The sequence below is a fragment of the Symphalangus syndactylus genome, chromosome 4 (genome assembly GCF_028878055.3).
Source record: "Symphalangus syndactylus isolate Jambi chromosome 4, NHGRI_mSymSyn1-v2.1_pri, whole genome shotgun sequence".
In the NCBI taxonomy this organism is placed as follows: domain Eukaryota; kingdom Metazoa; phylum Chordata; class Mammalia; order Primates; family Hylobatidae; genus Symphalangus; species Symphalangus syndactylus.
The window spans coordinates 129,171,519-129,188,937 of NC_072426.2; the positions used below are offsets into that span (position 1 = coordinate 129,171,519).

A 17,419-nucleotide genomic window follows, 5' to 3' on the forward strand; every position below is an offset into this window, starting at 1 on the left:
TCATTTACAATAGAACACTCCAGATAAAAGGGAAAAAAAAGTATGTTGAATCTTAACGAAAATAAAAATGCTTTAAAACTTTATAAAGCATAAATTATACATACTATTTCTTGAATAAAGAAATATTTTGTTTCCTCATGTATGGTTTATTTATTGGGTCTAGTTTACATATTTAGTCATAAAAAATGTCTTTTTTTTCACTACACCAATATTGATTCATTGAAAAACATTTATGAGGTGTCTAGTACATAATCTTGACTGTTCTAGGTGCAGGGAACACAAAGGTGAAAAAGATAATTTCTATTTCTTTATTTCATATATATATATATATATACATACACATATATATATATATACACATATATATACATGGACAAAGACAAATAGAAAGATAGAAATATTTATGAAGAGATGAAGAGATACATATCTTTAATGGTTTTTACTGAACTCTCAAAACTATAGCAAAGTGACATAACAATAAGTCATGATAAATCTGAAGGTATCGTGAAGAGAAAAGAAATTATTTTATTCTAAGTGACCATTAACACTCCTCTATCCTATTTTTATTTCCCAGATGGTTCTGAGGTGGAGGAGTCCACTGGGTCATTTCAGATATCTTCAGCAAAAAGAAAATGCATATCCAGTAGAAATTGGTGAATAGATATTCAATAATTTCTATGATCGTGATCAGACTGGCCCCACAAAATAGACCCAGCTGACCACCAAGATCTGCTGTAATAAAACCAATAAAGATTGAATGTCATTATTTTTCATAAAAAAACGAATATTATTAGAAGTTAAATTAGTTGAAGCAAAATACAGTCATAACTGAGATGAAGATTGGTTAATTTTATTATTTTAACATTTGATATGAATAAGGTAATAGCAATTGGTAATATCAAAGTAATATTCATACAAATCATCATAAAAAGCAGAGAAGAAAAGCAAACATAAAATCTGATTCCAAACATATAACTCTAAGACTTTGGAGGATATAAAATCTCGGTAAATTCATTAGAGATTCTAGATGATTACAAACTCATTTCTAGGTGTTAAATGAAGAGCAGAAAAGTGCCATCCAGATAGCACTACTGGATGATGATGTTTTCCAGAAAATTAATTTCCAAGCAAGTTGTGTCATCAAGTGTCAAAACTGTATTTCTTTTTATGAATTCATAATATTTCCTTTAACCAAAATATATTAACACAACATTGCCTTTTTGATATTTTTAAATTTGTGCTCATATTTACTGTTTGTGCTTTTTTATTGTGGTAAAATATATATAACATAAAATTTACCATGTTAACCATTTTTAAGTATAGAGTACTGTGGCATTAAGTACGTTCACACTGTTTTGCATCCATTCCATTATCTATTTCCAGGATGTTTTCATCTTCTCTAACTGAAACTCTGTATGCATTAAACTCTAACTCCTCATCCTTCCTCTCCTCAGCCCATGACAACCACTCTTTTACTTTCTCTGAATCTACTACAGCGGTGCTTTCATAAATAGATTACATTATTAATCATAATCTCATTGCCCTAGGCCATTCTTAGCACCATTCTGTTCTTGTAAAGTGTGATAATGAAGTATAGGCTTCTCCAAGAGCTTTGGTGAATTTACATCTTTCCTCCATATTCAGGGTCTCAGCTGTAATGTCTGACTGCTATCACTTTTGCCTGAGTCTAAGGCCTTCTTCTGTCTCTGACACAGCTTCCTCTAAGATGCGGTGAGATCTAGGAAATTAGCTATTATGTTTATTAGGGACCATGTGGATAAGGCAAGTGAGCAGGCAGCGGTTGTAAACGAAATGCCTAATTTTGCTTCCTCAGGTTCTTCTTTTTAAGCCACTCTAGGGTAGAGCCCTGTGTGGAGGTATGAGGTGGCTGACATTTACCCAGGTGTAGGATTGCTGAAACATTCTACAAAGTCACTTGATGAGGGATCTAATGGTAAAGTTTGATGTGAGTGTGAGTAGGAGATGAAACACCACCAGCCTTTCCTTTATAAAAGTCCATGTGAGGTTGTACAGTGTTTTCTAGGGAGTGGAAATACGTCAGATTTAAATAGCAGCTGAATGACAAGTTCAATTGATTCTTGTCCTCCATTGATAAGCTAAACCTTAAATATCAAAGAAAAAAAACCGAAAAAATTTTTAAAAATAAGGAGCAATTAGGCCGGGCGCGGTGGCTCATGCCTGTAATCTCAACACTTTGGGAGGCTGAGGTGGGTGGATCACGAGGTCAGGAGATCGAGACCATCCTGGCTAACACGGTGAAACCCCGTCTCTACTAAAAATACAAAAAATTAGCCAGGTGTGGTGGCAGGCGCCTGTAGTCCCAGCTACTCGGGAGGCTGAGGCAGGAGAATGATGTGAACCCCCTGGGAAGCGGAGCTTACAGTGAGCCGAGATGGCACCACTGCACTCCAGCCTGGGCTACAGAGGAAGATTCTGTCTCAAAATAAATAAATAAATAAATAAAAATAAGGAGCAATTAAATAACACTTACCAAGTAACTCAGACACACTCACTGCCTTTTGCTGCTGGGTTATCTTATAGTTTAGGTCACTATAGTTAATTTCAATTTTTACAAGATTCTCACTAGGGATAAAAAATAGAGTTAATATAGCTTAAGATTGTCAGCATTACTTTTAATTCCCATCGAATAAAGGTAATATTCATTTTTGTTTTATATGCTATTTAATGTTAAACTGGAGACAGAATTGTTTTTAATATTAATCACGATTAGCAGGATGTAGAAGGCATTTTGTCATGTTGGTTTTTAAGAAAAAATAATTTTCCCCAATAATTTTTCTGCATCTCATTCCTGAGAAACTAGAAAAAGACATTAAATGTAAATATCTACTGAATAAAATATTTACGAACATTTAAATGTGTGTTTGATTTTCATTCAAATCTTGATTCTGTCTTTTGTTACTTACATGACCTTCAAGAAATCACATTGGTTTTTTTGTCATGGTTTCCTCATGAGTAGTCAGGATTTTAGAGTTGAGCTCACAGAGTTTTAGTAAGGTGAAATTAAATTATGTATATGCAAAATTGACACAGAGTCTGACGTATATTGGGTGTCTGGTGAATACTAATTATTAACTATACGTCATTAATATACTTAGGCAAAGACTCTGTTTTCTTAATGTCTGTTTGAAATCTTCATATGTGACCAGAGTGGCTAAGCATCTTTTAAAATGATATTAATAGCTCGTTACACGGTCTTGGAAGCCCTCACTTTCTCTATCTCCAGCCTAGACCCCTACCTTGAACTTCAATAATATATTCAGTTCATTCTTATATTTCTACTTGGATGTCTAACAGATGTTCCAACTTTATACGTTCCAAGTCAAATCCTTCACATTTCCCTTATTTATAGTGTAAATTTTCATACTCCGTAGCCAGTCCATCAGGAAAGCCCATTTTTTGTGTTACCTTCAAAATATATCTGTACTCCTACGACCTTTCACCCCATTCAAAGCTACCACCTTTGCCCAAGACTTCATGACCTCTCACCTGGATTTTTGCAATAGCCTGCTAACTGGTCTTTCTGTTTCCAACTTTAATGCACCCCACTTCAACAAATATTGTCAGAAAGGACTTTCCTTCCTGACACAGCACTTAACGCCATCTGACATGACTACATACAGTGGTCACCAATTTCCATCCCAGTGGACAGAAGTGCCACAAGGCAGGATTTTTGTCTTTTGTACGCTGAGGTATCCCTAATGCCTAGACTACTCCTGAATCCTAACAAATAATAGGTTGTTCCTTAGATATATGTAAAATGGACAAATAAGGGAGCAAATTAAAGATGAAACCAATAAATGAATGGATCAGTATTACCCTGTCAATGTTATAAGCTGAATCTGCAACCAAGCACCTCATGATTTTAAAATGGCAGTAATAATAATAGTATCCATTAAGAGTGGATACTATTAGCTGAGTTTCCTAGAATTATGTGGTGATCTTTAATACACCTAAAGAACATGGCTATAAATCACTCTCCTTAATGTTTACAATTTTTGAAATCAATAATTCCAAATATACTTAATTCAAAATATATCATTAATATGTTTACTTAATTTCCATTGGTTTAACCCTGAGTAACAGGAGAATGTACCATGTTTAAGTAGATAATCAGGGACTACAGTGATATTTACTAATGATAAAACAGTTCCCAAAGTAATGGAAATAATAAAGTTGTCTTGGAAGTCCAGAAATTTTAGTAATATTCCAATCTCTTTGGCCCCCATTGTGCTCCTAATTTGCATGTGCACTGATAATATTGTTTAATTTCCCAAGCACAACATTCATAATCACTTCCAAGCATTATCCACCTGTGATTTTGAGGGAAGATAAATTCGTCCCCTGCAAAAATATTGTGATATTTGCTCAACTTCGCTCAGGTAGTTGTTTTGTCCAATCATTTGGATCTCACTGAATCTGTGCCTCATGGCAATAGTGAAATTGTTCAGGATTTAACAGAATTTAAGTCCAAAAATATTTGTTTGTGTCAGGAGAGGCACAATTATAAAATAAAAACTGAATTTTTTTATTGTATTACAAAATAGTTTTTAAAAAGCTTCCAGATGCTTGAACAGGAGTGCTGCATTAGGGGAATGAATTAATTTGGCATAAAGAAAACAATTTTATACAATTTTTATTTCAAAATTTGTTAAGTTAAAACAGAACAATTTTTAAAATTCACTTGTTTTACTAATGAAGTTGTCCTAACTTCAGACACAACTTGCCCTTATCTTCAAGGGTAAACTCCATACTGCCTGCTACAGTCAAGATAAGCCTCTCAACATTTTGAGGTCCAGCAGCAGCCTCATGAGGCCCTGGATTGACCATGAAGTAGCATTTATTTCTCTCCCAGGTAAGACACACATACAGCTTCATGATTAAGTTAGGAGCTGCTTCTTTTAAAATGACTGCTGCTAACATTTCACATTTGCCGTCCTGACAAAGTGCATTTCTGTTTTCTGATTTACCACTTTCTGATTTCCATTACCTTTGTGCAAACCAGTTACTTAATTATATGTGTGACTTCTAACTGTCTCGATGTAGGAGTTGAACAACCCCTGAGTCCAGCCACCTTTGTTCAGCTGCTCACCTTAGTCTTCCTGGTAATGGCCTCCACTATTTAAAACCATGTAAGGTCCCTACATGTACATTATGTGATAGGATTAATTGGAGAACTATTCATAATTATATGGGCAGGAAACAGAAAAATACTGGGTAGAAGAGGGCGGTTCCCTGGCAAAGGCCCACCCTCAGGCCTGGATACCCCTGGCCCTAAATGAGAACAGGCATTTCTGGTTTTGCACCCAAAAAGTTGCATTTTGGCCCACTACATCCCCTATCCTGCCTCCATATGAAACCCAAACCCCAAGCTCTAGAAGAGGCCAGCAGACCAGCAGATCAACAAACCAGTGATGGCAAAATGATGCGGCAGAGTAAGAGAGAAGAGGAGGCACATCTGAACACCAAGGGGAGTTCGGCCGGGGATGTTCAGAGAAGAATCTAGCCATAGGCTGCCTGACTCCATGCGAAGATTGCAGTCCCACTCCATACCCGCTTCTGCCTCCTGATCCATCTCACTGAGAGCCACCTTCACCACTCAATAAAACCTTGCACTCATCCTTCCAGCCCGTGTGTAATCCGATTCTTCTGGGACACTGGGCAAGAGCTTGGGATACAGAAGGCTGTCACACTGGCCCTCTGCCCTTGCGATAAGGCAGAGGGTCCATTGAGCTGATTAACCCTCCAGCCATCTGTAGACAGCAAAGCTGAAAGAGCTTTGTAATCCTAGGGTTGCAGGCACCCACTCCTAGTCACTACCATGGGGCAGGAGCCCAAAGCACTCCCCCTGGCCTCTGCACCTGCCTGTCTGCATGCTCTCCATAAGAGTTTGAGCTGCAGGGATACCGAACAGGCAAGCAACACCCTGTTGCACATTCTGCAAGGGGAATCAGGGAATTCTCCTGTTTCAAGAATAATCTGAGTTTTGGGCAAAAAAAGAAAAAAACAGCATTCCCCAAGATCCTCTTGTTTCATACATGGCTTTCTTTTCTGATTCACCAGTATGTCTCCAAAATCATGCCTACTTTCTCTGTATATTAAATAACTATGAAACTCAGGAGATTTCTATCAACCAAAAGACACAGGAAGTGCTCTTCAAAGTCATATTTAAATACATCAGGGACAATATTAAAAGCAAATCCGTTTCCCACATTAAAACAAAATATATAAATAGATGTCTGTGCTGGAGTCAGAAGTGTAAACAAACATAATTGTAAATTTTACAGCTGTTTATCATTTTATCTGCTGTTTAAAATCACTCCATTAGCCCTGTTTTGGTGAAAATGCTTTTTCTTTCTGTAAAGACCACTTTATTACCTCAGCATTTACATGGGAATATCTTTTTGTATTTTATTAGAGTAAGCACAAGGCTAACATTGGAATCAAAGCATGATTTCCAAATTATGTACACACCTGTGAAAATGTACATCAACCTTAACTTAGTTAACATATTTTTATTTTAAAAGATATAACTACAAATACCAATATACTGTATATATTGCTGCTTCATGTCCTAGTCCTAAAAATACAAAGAAGAAACAAAGAGAAATGCTCAAGTTGCTTCCCTGTTAAAAAACAAAGAGTTATTTATGAAGCTTGATTTGTAATTTTTAAGAGGCAGTATGGTGTAGCAGAAAGAGGTCTCATTTAATTCTCAGTTAATCAGGGGAAGTGGAATTATGTACCTGAGTTGCAAAGACATGGGGACCAGCGTCAGAGTTCTTGGGCATAACTTCTTTCTGGGGCCCTGACTACCTTCACAGAACCATTTCTTAAAATACAATGTCCTTCAGTTTCCTCTTCTGTAAAATTAGAATATTAATTTCTGTTTCATGTACCTTGTACAGTTATTAGAAGACTCAAAGCGTATAATGTACAGGTAGGAAATTTTCATATTTTAAGGCATCCATTATTATCAGTCAACATTATTATTTTCCCCAGTTTGGGCAATAAAGTTTTGATCATGAGCAAATTACTCAAGCAAGCATCATTTTCCTTTTCACACAATTAAAGTAAGGAGTTGAAAGATATGATCTTATCTACTTTTAAAATTCTATGGTTTCATTGTTAGTTCAGTGAAAAAAGCCATTGCCTCCCTTGATTGATCAGAATTTCATTTCCTGAGTCTCTGGGGGTTTTCAATAAAGAAAAAAATCTATGTTAATTATCAATAATTTAAAAGGCTGGTAAGATTACCTGATGTATTTCCGGCTTTGATTCAACTTATTGGAAAGATATTTCAAAGCTTTTTGACTTGGAAAAGAGGAATAAGAAATAGTGGCCGGGTATTCTGTTTCTTCACAAGAAACGGGGCAGCTAGAGTTATGTGTTCCCACTGTACATAAATCCTTAAGTTCAATGTGGTCTGAAATGAAAATCAGGACAAGGAATTCAGAGAAGAGAAATATTTCATCATGGGTAGGATAGTTTTATAAAGTTTATCATTTCACTTTCAATGTTAAAAAAAGTGGTTACTAACAACAAATGGTGTTTTTATGTTACTCTGAATATAGCAGAGGAGATACAATATAAGGCCTGGAAGTTCTTATCTTTGAATTCATTCAGTCACTGGATTGGGATCTTTATTGGATTTAAGAAATTCTTTTCAGGAAGCATCTGGGTCTATTTCTGTAAAATATCAGATATTTGGACAGAAGAAAGATGGAAAGTGTGTGACCCCATGTCACTTTGAGAGGGACAGTCAAACAATCCTGCAAGCCAATGCCTCAGGTTTACACAAAATATCTTCAGATTTGTCTCAACATACAATGGTATGAAATGTGCTCCTGAGTATTTGCAGTCCCTTATTTCTGTTGGCCCAGTCACTTCCAAATCAACCACTGAGGTTCTCTGTTCTGTGATCTCTCTTGGCTCCTTCAGCGCAACCAGGCTATCCATGCAAATGCCTGCTGGAAAAAAGTCCCTGCAGCAGCTAGTGTTTGTCTCCAGCTTCCCTTTGGACCACGTCTCAGTGCCCATTCTCACTGCTCCTCATTCATGGTAGATACTCAGCTTCTTGTTTTTCCTTTGGTTTTGATACTGAAGCCCTTTATTCTCATGAACCAGTTGTTTACCAAGACCTCCTGGTTACTGACCAACTTTGGGTTTGTTTTTCAGACTCTAACTCTGACTTCTCTGGGAGAAGTCAAAGCATGTATCTGCTAGTTCTTCAGCATTGCCGGTAAAGACCACCACTCTTTCCCTACACTCACATGCACTCATACACTCCCATACGCACATAGGCTCACATACACATACTGTCACACACACACACTTACACACATATACTCTCATGTACATAATACTCTCTCACACACACAAACACACACACTCTTCTGACCCCTTTATCCCACAACAGTCCCTGCTGAACTGCATGCATGGTTTTTTTCCCCAAGCTCTCCCTCCAGCCTCCAACGGGGATAAGAAATACGAAGAAATCTGGCAACATCATTTCAAGTCTATCGGTTAGTAATATGGCTTTTGCATATTCAGCCTGTGATCTATATAAAAAAGAGATTCCTTCTACCTATAGCCATCCCTTGAAATATTTTACAACCATTGAAAAGAACCTTTTAAATCTATTCCTGCTACCCTGGAGATATTTCCACAATGGGTTAGAAAAGCAAGTTGCATAGAAGGGTATATACTGGGATTCCATTTTAATAAAACAACCAATGACTTCAAGTGATAAATATGGAGATGTGTATGTGGAGAAAGTTACAGTAGGATATACTAAAGTGTTGGCAATTGTTGTAGGTTAAGGTAAGAGGTGTGAAAGCAAAAGCCAAAAAAAAAGGGGGGAGCTCTTTAATAGAACTTGTCCCCAATAAATATGGCATGTACAGTTATAATTCTATTTATGAAAAAATTTTATATGCCATGTACATGCAATGAAGTGAATGAATGAAGGATTATTCCCAAAGAGTGAGAGGAGTTCTCAGTAATAAAACTTCTACATATTTTTACATGATTTCCTTTCTATTCTGTAGTATTTTAACTATTCACAATAAACATGTTTTATTTGTGGAACAATAAAAAACAACTAGGATATTTTGATTATAAAAAAGAACAAAATTTAAAAATTTAGCTGTGGCTTAATATCAGAGGGTTTTTTTTTGGTATGTGTGTACTGCCTGTGTTTGTGAGCTACTATTTAAGAACACACAAAAAGATCTTCTCTTATATACTATATTCTGTTTAATTTCTGGGCTATCCATAGTTTGACTTAATGTCTTATATTACTTTGAGCAACTTTAATATAAATTCTGAAAATAAAAGTAAATTAAGCACTTACCAAGTACAGGAGAAACACAGCTGAAGTACTTTTGTAGGTCACATTCTATCCCATTTCCTTAAAAATAATAAGTGTAACATATAGAGACTTTACATTTTGTAAAATAAGTGATCTAATGACAAAAATAGCTTTCTTATCTACGTCTATCCATCCATTCATCCACCCACCCATTCATCTATATGAACATCTATTCTTTCATAAGCGAAACTATGGAATCATGTTAGTATTCAGTGAAAATATGTGCTGGGAGGAAGAATAATGCTTTTGTTTCTTTCCATACCTCTTTCCATCTGTCTATATCACTCTAAAATCTTTAAGTGAGAATAATAATTTTAAAATGTGAGTAGTTTTCAAATTTAAAATTACTTTCACAGTTATCATCTCATTTGATGCGGTTCACAATCCTGTGATATGAGAATTTTCATTTTACAGATAAAGAAACTAAGCCTCAGAAAGTGGCTTGCTCAAGACCACACAGTTAGGGGAACCGTGGCACATTCTGTATATCATGCATCCTGCTCCCTCTATCCATTTACACACACACACACACACACACACACACACGTTTCTGACAGACTGCCATTCCAGAGGTAGGATGGGGAGGGGGCAAGTAAGTACCAATCATTGTTAAGTACCCACTATGGATTGTGAGATAAGTAGTAAAATCACTATGTATCAGAGCTGGGTTTACTCCTCAGGCTGATTCTAAAGCCTTAGTCTTTTAGCCTTAATACAATATTTGTCTATTGCTATAGTCCATGTGACTCAGCAGTTAGCCACAATGTTTAGTCAGTAATGTTGCAAATAACCAAAGGAGATTGTCCACTTACAATGTGTGGACAATTTGTGGAATGTTTGGCTAACTATAAGGAAGTGCTCTTTATGAATAAAATAAAATAAGTAAAAAAAAAAATCTACCTCCAACACTGAGTTAGGAAAAAGTCTCATTTTTCTGAATTATTTCTTGCTCTAGCAATAATATTTCTTCCATTATAAAGAACAATTCAGAAAAAAAAAGATGGTAGATGGAACACAGAAAAGAAAACAAAAAGAAAAACAAACAAACAAAAGAACAATGAAATTTTGGAAATAACCAATATCTGAAAAGCTGTTTTGGAGATTGCTTCCTCAAATTGTTAGTGGAATTACCTCAGCGAATTTGTTTAACGTTTAGAATCTTCCATTTATTCATATGTCAGTACACTTAAAGGGATGTGTGAGAATGTAACCCAATAAGATCATATTCCTGAATGCATTTGATATATATCCTAAAGTTCATGCAAATATCATTCTTTGTGTTTTATATAGCACCTTGCCTAGTTTCTGGTCCACATTAGCCAGTAGGTTTTTGTTTAATTATAATAACTTTTAAAATTGTAAACATTATTCAGCATGAAACAATTCAGATTTCTTTCAGTAACTTTGCCAATAAATTAGGAATGAGAAATCAGAGTCAGAGCCAGCAGTTTTATATAGAACAGCAGTTTTTGGAGGGGTCAGAGATCAATAATCTGGATACTAAAAAGAAGGATGTGATGATTCTGGAAACCTCTGAAAAATAATGAAACCACTTTTGCAAAATTTATATCTTTTTTACTTTTATTATTTTTATATATATTTATATATATAAATATATAATATATTAAATATATATTTAATATATTAATATTTATATAATATATTAAATATATATTTAATATATTAATATTATATATTAAACATATAATATATTCAATATAATAATAATATAATGATATTAATATTATATATTGAATATATATTAATATATATTTAATATATAATATATTAAAATATAAAATATTTTATATTTATATTTTATATATTTTTTACTTTTATTATTACAGAGAAAGAGATTTGACCTAACTGACTCCATCTTGCTTCCAACCTCCAAATTGTCCTTGTTCATTCTTGGGCATTAGCTGAACTAACTTTGGGAGGAACTTAGTTTATGGCTTGGCTCTGAAACAAAGACAATAAAGCCCTTTCCCAAAACAAACCCCCATCCTGCCTGGGGACTAGATTGCCTTTGTAGGGCTAACAAATTAGCCACAAGATTAGAAATTATGTTTAGGGTCATGCAGCTGGAGGGTGCAAGATTCTAAACCTCCCCAAATTGCTTATAATGATAACATTACTATTGCAAAAGCTAAGATCAGTGCTTGAGATATGTTGCAGACCCTGCCTCCAATGATCAGCTGGCACCACCCAGATCAAAAATCTGGCCCATCTGGTTTTGTGACCCCTACCCAGGAAATGACTCAGTGCAAAAAGACAGCTGCAACTCCATATGATTTCATCTCTGATCTGACCAATCAGAACCCCTGATTCACTGGTTCACTGGTCCCCTACCCACCAAATTATCCTTAAAAACTCTTATCTCCGGATACTCAGGGAGACTGATTTGAGTCCTAATAAAACTCCAGTCTGCCTCACAGCCAGCTCTGCATGAATTAGTTTTTCTATATTGCAGTTCCTTTGTCTTGATAAATCAGCTCTGTCTAGGCAGCAGGCAAGGTGAGCCCGTCGGGCAGTTACAATATTTTGGCAGGTAGATTGTGTTAGAATATATCTTTCTAGATAGGCTGTGGGAGGGGCATGTAAGAGACCTGAATAAAAATATCTGACATTTACATAGACCATATTCTGTGCCAGGCACTATTTGAACCACTTATATACCCCTTTCATTCTTACAACAACCCTATAAGATGGGATTATTATCCTCTCCTCCATTTGACAGCAGAGGAGAGAGGTTAGGTCACTTGTTCAAGATCACCTAGGGGAGAAATTGTGGAGCTGACATGAGCAGCCTAGTTGAGATCCAGCTCTTATTCACCCTGCTCCATTGCTTCCTTGAATGCTTCCCTCTCACCCATGGTTCTGGAAAAGTTGCAAATTGTATGAAAAGGAGGCCTGAAGTTAATTTTACAGTCCCAAAGAAAACAACTTTTCAACAGTGAAATCTTCAGGCTTGGTAAGACATATCCATGATCTAATTTTTCTTTCAAAATTAAGAAAACCTTGGTGTGCTGTTTTAGATATTTGAGACCATCAAATTTTAGCCTTTGGGAATAAGTATTGCGGCCCCATCCTGATAACGCAATTTGCTTTTCCAGAAATCTCTGCTATGATTTTAGAATGTAAAATTTGTCAGTCGAAGTTGTACTTGGCAAATGGATAATTTTCCAGTGTAGAATTTCATAAGAATGGAAAACAATTTAGTGATATGTTGATTTGCTCTGTTTCAAATTAAGTAAATATAAACATAAAATTCAAAGAAATTTAGGACTAAACTTCTGGTGACTTTGTCATTAGTTGTCATTTTAGTCTGCAAAGAGAAGGAACAGGCTTAAGAATATAATAATTTTTCTGTGAATGGGTCAGCAGCATCTGTAATTACACTTAATAATACTTAATATTCCATTTGTATTTCAATACTCTATTTCTCCCAGACTTTTGTAACCCTCTAAGAAACACTTAACTGTCTAGTTAAGTCAGGGGGCAGTTAGTCTTTATTTACCGGGAAGAAGAAAAGGCACACATCCACATTGCTTTTTTATGTGCTGGGCTTTGCATTCCTTCAAGCAACCGGAAGTACTGTAGCTGCTAAAATTCTGCAGCTTGATGTTAGGATTGCATTCTCCCCAAGGGTATTCTTGATGAACTGTCTTAAGATAAGACAAATACTGGGTTCAGGAGATTTGTTTACATCAATTCACTCATTTTCCATCAAGAAGCTGGTACACATTTTTATTTTGCTCTCAGAGCTCTTCAATTTTCAAAACCAAAATTGGTTACATTTGTCTATTTTGCCTACTCTATTGACCTGAAATTCCTTGAAGCTAAGTATAATAGTGATCCTTAAACATATATCCCAAATGTGAATTAATAAAGTCAGACACACTGAGTATTCTAAAAATCAACTCATATAAGGAAAAAATATCATTTATGTAAATGTTATATTACTGTAGTAATCAGCTTACCTACAAAACAGCAACCAAAATCACATTTTAAAAAGATCCTTTAATAAGCAACTATTATGTGCCAGGCAACATGGTGTTGCAGAACTTTCTCCTTAGTTCAGCTAAAACTGGGCTCTTGTCACAAGACCAGGAAAAATGAGGCTCGCAGACACATAGAAGGGTGAGGAAAATGGAATTTACTGGGTGAAAAGGAAAAAAGAAAAATGACTCTCAGCTAGGTGAGAGAGAGTCCTGCTGGTAGGGTTCCCACGTCACAGACCGAATCTCAGGCCACCACACAGAACAGGAGAGGCCAGGCTCCTCCCCACTGCAAACAGTGCAAACTTCCCAAGGCTCCACCCCTTCCTCCCAATGTGCATGTGGGCGTTTTTCAGAAAGAATCAGGGTGGAAAGGGCGGCCTTCATCTAGGACAAGCAGTCCAGTTTTTCAGCCTTCAGGCTGTTTTAGGCTTGAAGGCGGGGTTTCACCAGGGGCCCTTGGCTGTCTCCTGTGTCTATCAATGGTAAGTGCTTTCTTTATGGTACTTCACTTAAACTTCCTTACTATGAAAGGAAAATATTACCCCTTCCCTATTTGTGCAGAGAGGAGATGCAAATTCAGGAAGGTAATTAAAGAAGTTACTGAGCAAGTAAGTGGCTGGCAAACAGAAACCTACCAGACCAGCCTGACTCCAAGATTCCTGCTTTTCCCACTAATTTTCTCCTTCCCAGAGAGTCTCACTGAAGAATCATAGCTCAGCAACTTAGGTACCTCTTTATAGTTAATGACTCTTTCCATTTCTAATGAAATGTAAAGTTTGGATTTGATAGGCTTACCAGCTTTCACTTATATAGTTTCTGTTTCCACTAATCATGTACCTTCAGATAAAGGAAAAGAATCTGAAATGAAATTTTGGAATTTCTAATGGTGTTTTACAGGCATGGGAGAAAGGAATTTCTAGTGAAAAGCATTACTTATGTGTTTGATGCATTCACTACCCCACCTAATTTCCTCAGACTCGAGTATTTACCTTCACTTGGCGGATGGTTACCCTTGCGTGCATTCCCACAGGTGACAACAAGCCTAACCCATCAAACTGTGGCACCTTCTTTGGTGAATGGATAACAAAGATGATCCCAGCATCAACGAAACCAAGGGCTGGGCTATCAGTGAATGCCTCCTGAAACAAAAATATGTTTTTGCCCAAATTGCAAATTGACTATATCAGTTCTATACAAGTTTAGGATTTAGTTTTATCATCTCATGATAGCATTTGACTAATCCTAAATATTTTATGTTATATTTCAATCTCTTTTTGTCTAAAGTGTGTGAAAATTAAAGACATACTTTAGTGGTTGAATCTGTGAAAGGAAAATATCCTGGGTCCCTCCAAGGCGGGGTCTACTCAGGACAGTCCTGAAATAATTGAGGCTTGTCTCATCATTTTTTTTGATTGACGTCTGGTAACCACAAAGGGATCCTGAGTGAGGGTGACCTGACCTGCAGCAGCTAGCCTATCAGTGGTTGGTACCAGCTTGGGCACCTTATAGCCCAAACCAATAGGATGACTGCTGAAGTCCAGGAACTCTTTCCTCCAGGGATCCCTGATCTTCCATTGTTTTTCATTTGGGGGTCTGAGGTTCATTCGCTGTTAAAAACAACAACAAAAAACCTCCTTTTGTTGTGGGAGTTTCCACTCGCTTCCATCAAGGAAGGTGAACCTGCCTGCTTCTGCATCGGCAGAGAGCAGTCTTCAGCTTGGGCCCCATCACTAGGTGAGAAAACTGGTTTGGGATTCTTTCTTGCAAATTCTTTTTAAAGAACCAAAGTTAGCATTAACAACAAGCTGGTGTTAATTTCTGCTTACACTTAGAGCGCTCAGAAATCATATAATTTGTGTGATCATTATTAGTTTTGCTTAACTGTTTTGTTGTTTGTTTCTGTCTTGTTGGGTTTGTGTGTGTGTGTGTTTTGGTTTTTTCTCTCATTGGATTTGACCAACTCAGAACCCTCTAGCTCATGAGTATAGCATTTTCCACTCCAAAGAAATAGAGCACCTTGCTCCCCTAAGCCTTTTGGGCATTCTCAGGTGACTAAGAATCACATGGGGGTGTCTGGGAGGAATGCTCCCTAAAATGTGCAGTGGCTCTAACTAAGTATCCCCCTCAGAAGAATATACTTAGGGTCTAATCTCAGCTGGCAGGTGCATATTAGGAGCCAACCGCTCTTGCATCTTGAGCCCCTAACACACTGTGCCAGGTAGCTGCAACACAGGAGGACCAATCTGGTTCAGGAGTAACAGCCCTGAAAAGCTAGGTCTGCTAGCAGCACATTTTGGGTCCAACACATGTCCCAACTTGGTCAAATCCAAAAGGGAACTCTAAAGTATGGGGAACAAGGCCTCTGAAGTGGAAAGAAAACAGCAATCAAAAGGAAAAAAAAAAGGAAAGATTTTTGATTTTGACTACTAAAGGGGCTTTATCTACATAACAAAGCCACCTTTTTATCAGCCAGACCAAACTGAAAGAGCAATGGCTGTACTTCTGAAATATGGTAATGAGATCTAAAAAGGATTTTTTTAAAGAAGCTCAGTGGTTCAAAGTCAACTTAATTAAAAGGTTAACATCCAAGTGTGTGTATGTGTGCATGTGTGCATGTTTGTATTTAAAAGGCCTTCAGGTTTTTGTGTTTTTTTTGTTTTTGTTTTTCTCTCCTAAGACTTTGTCTTTTTTTTTTTGAGCAAAAGTTTTTTTTTTTCTTCAGTTGACTGAATTGTTTTCACCTGATCTTTTGATTAAAATAATTATTGCAACAGAGACTACTCTTGGGTTTTTAAGGAAGAGTATAGTTTAGACAGAAATATCTTTGTTAAAAAAAATTTAAGTGCACTCTAAAAGCCTCACATGGTCTAACCTCAAAATAATTTTACCTTTTTTTGGAGACCCAGGATTCAATGTGAGCTCTGCCCAGAGCTTAGAGATCCAGTTAAAATATAGGTAGTCCCTCTCTAAATAAAATTGGTCTCCTTATACAATATTATGATAGAGTTCTATCATTTTATGTTAGATTTGGCTCAAAGAAAAATAAAAGCATCTCCCTCTAGCACCAACAGGCTTTTTCTCTCTGTACCTTATGATATAAAGTTTGCTATTTTATTTTCACCTGAGTTGTTTCCTATAATAAGCAAATTTAAGGCTATTTAGCTAACAACTGCCTAGGGTTGTAAAACAGGTTATCAAGAATCTGAAAGTCAAAGATAGGAAAAAAAAATAAAAGGGTCTTTATGAATCTATAAAGTGTACATTTACTGGCATACCTAATATGTCTATGTATTTATATGTCATATACACAATATTTCACTACAGAAAATATATAAAAGGACTCTAATTAATGGGCTTAAAGAAAAATAAAAGTGTTTAAGTCATATATTTTATCAGGAAAAAAGAAAAGACTAGTCGAATTCTTTTTCAAGTTTATGTAACTTAAGTAAAATCTTTAATAAAAAAGCTAGCTTTAAAATTACTAGTAAAGTAACATCAGAAATGTCTTAAGAATTGCCAGCATACTTTTTTGTTTATGTTTATTAATCAGGCAATTTCAACTTATCCCTGCCAAACACTATAAAATGTCAAAATTTGGCATACAGATTACAAAACTATAAACCCAGCCCCAAACAGAATGATCATGGCTTGTGTAGTTTTTAATAAATAAGACGTTGATATTGGTTTAACGAAAATAGCTGCATCTTAAATTTTCAAGATTACCATAACTTCTAATCTTGTGGCTTTAGGCAGCGTAGTCCACAGGCAGTAAGGAGGTTTGTTTGGGAAAGGACTGCTATTGTCTTTGTTTCAAAGCTAAACTATAAATTCAGTTCCTCCCAAAGTCTAGGAATGAACAAGGACAGCTTGAAGGTTAGAAGCAAGATGGAGTCAGTTAGGTCATATCTTTTTCACTGCCTCAGTTTTATTTTTGCAATGGCAGTTTCATAACTTTAAATCGTTACTATCACAGTTTTCCTAAATAATATAGATGAACAATTAA

General features: G+C 36.1%; 1 protein-coding gene across 1 annotated transcript in view; it reads right to left on the reverse strand.

The window, feature by feature from the left end:
- Positions 1-414: 414 nt before the first annotated feature.
- Positions 415-17,419, reverse strand: part of ASIC5 (acid sensing ion channel subunit family member 5) — a 36,768-nt gene continuing 19,763 nt past the window's right edge. The window contains exons 5-10 of the mRNA XM_055274061.1: positions 14,406-14,555; positions 12,933-13,080; positions 9,395-9,451; positions 7,297-7,465; positions 2,513-2,604; positions 415-732 (exon numbers count right to left, since the gene is read on the reverse strand). Coding sequence (XP_055130036.1) covers positions 542-732; positions 2,513-2,604; positions 7,297-7,465; positions 9,395-9,451; positions 12,933-13,080; positions 14,406-14,555 — 807 coding nt within the window. The 3' untranslated portion in view covers positions 415-541. The remainder of the gene's footprint in view (positions 733-2,512; positions 2,605-7,296; positions 7,466-9,394; positions 9,452-12,932; positions 13,081-14,405; positions 14,556-17,419) is intronic.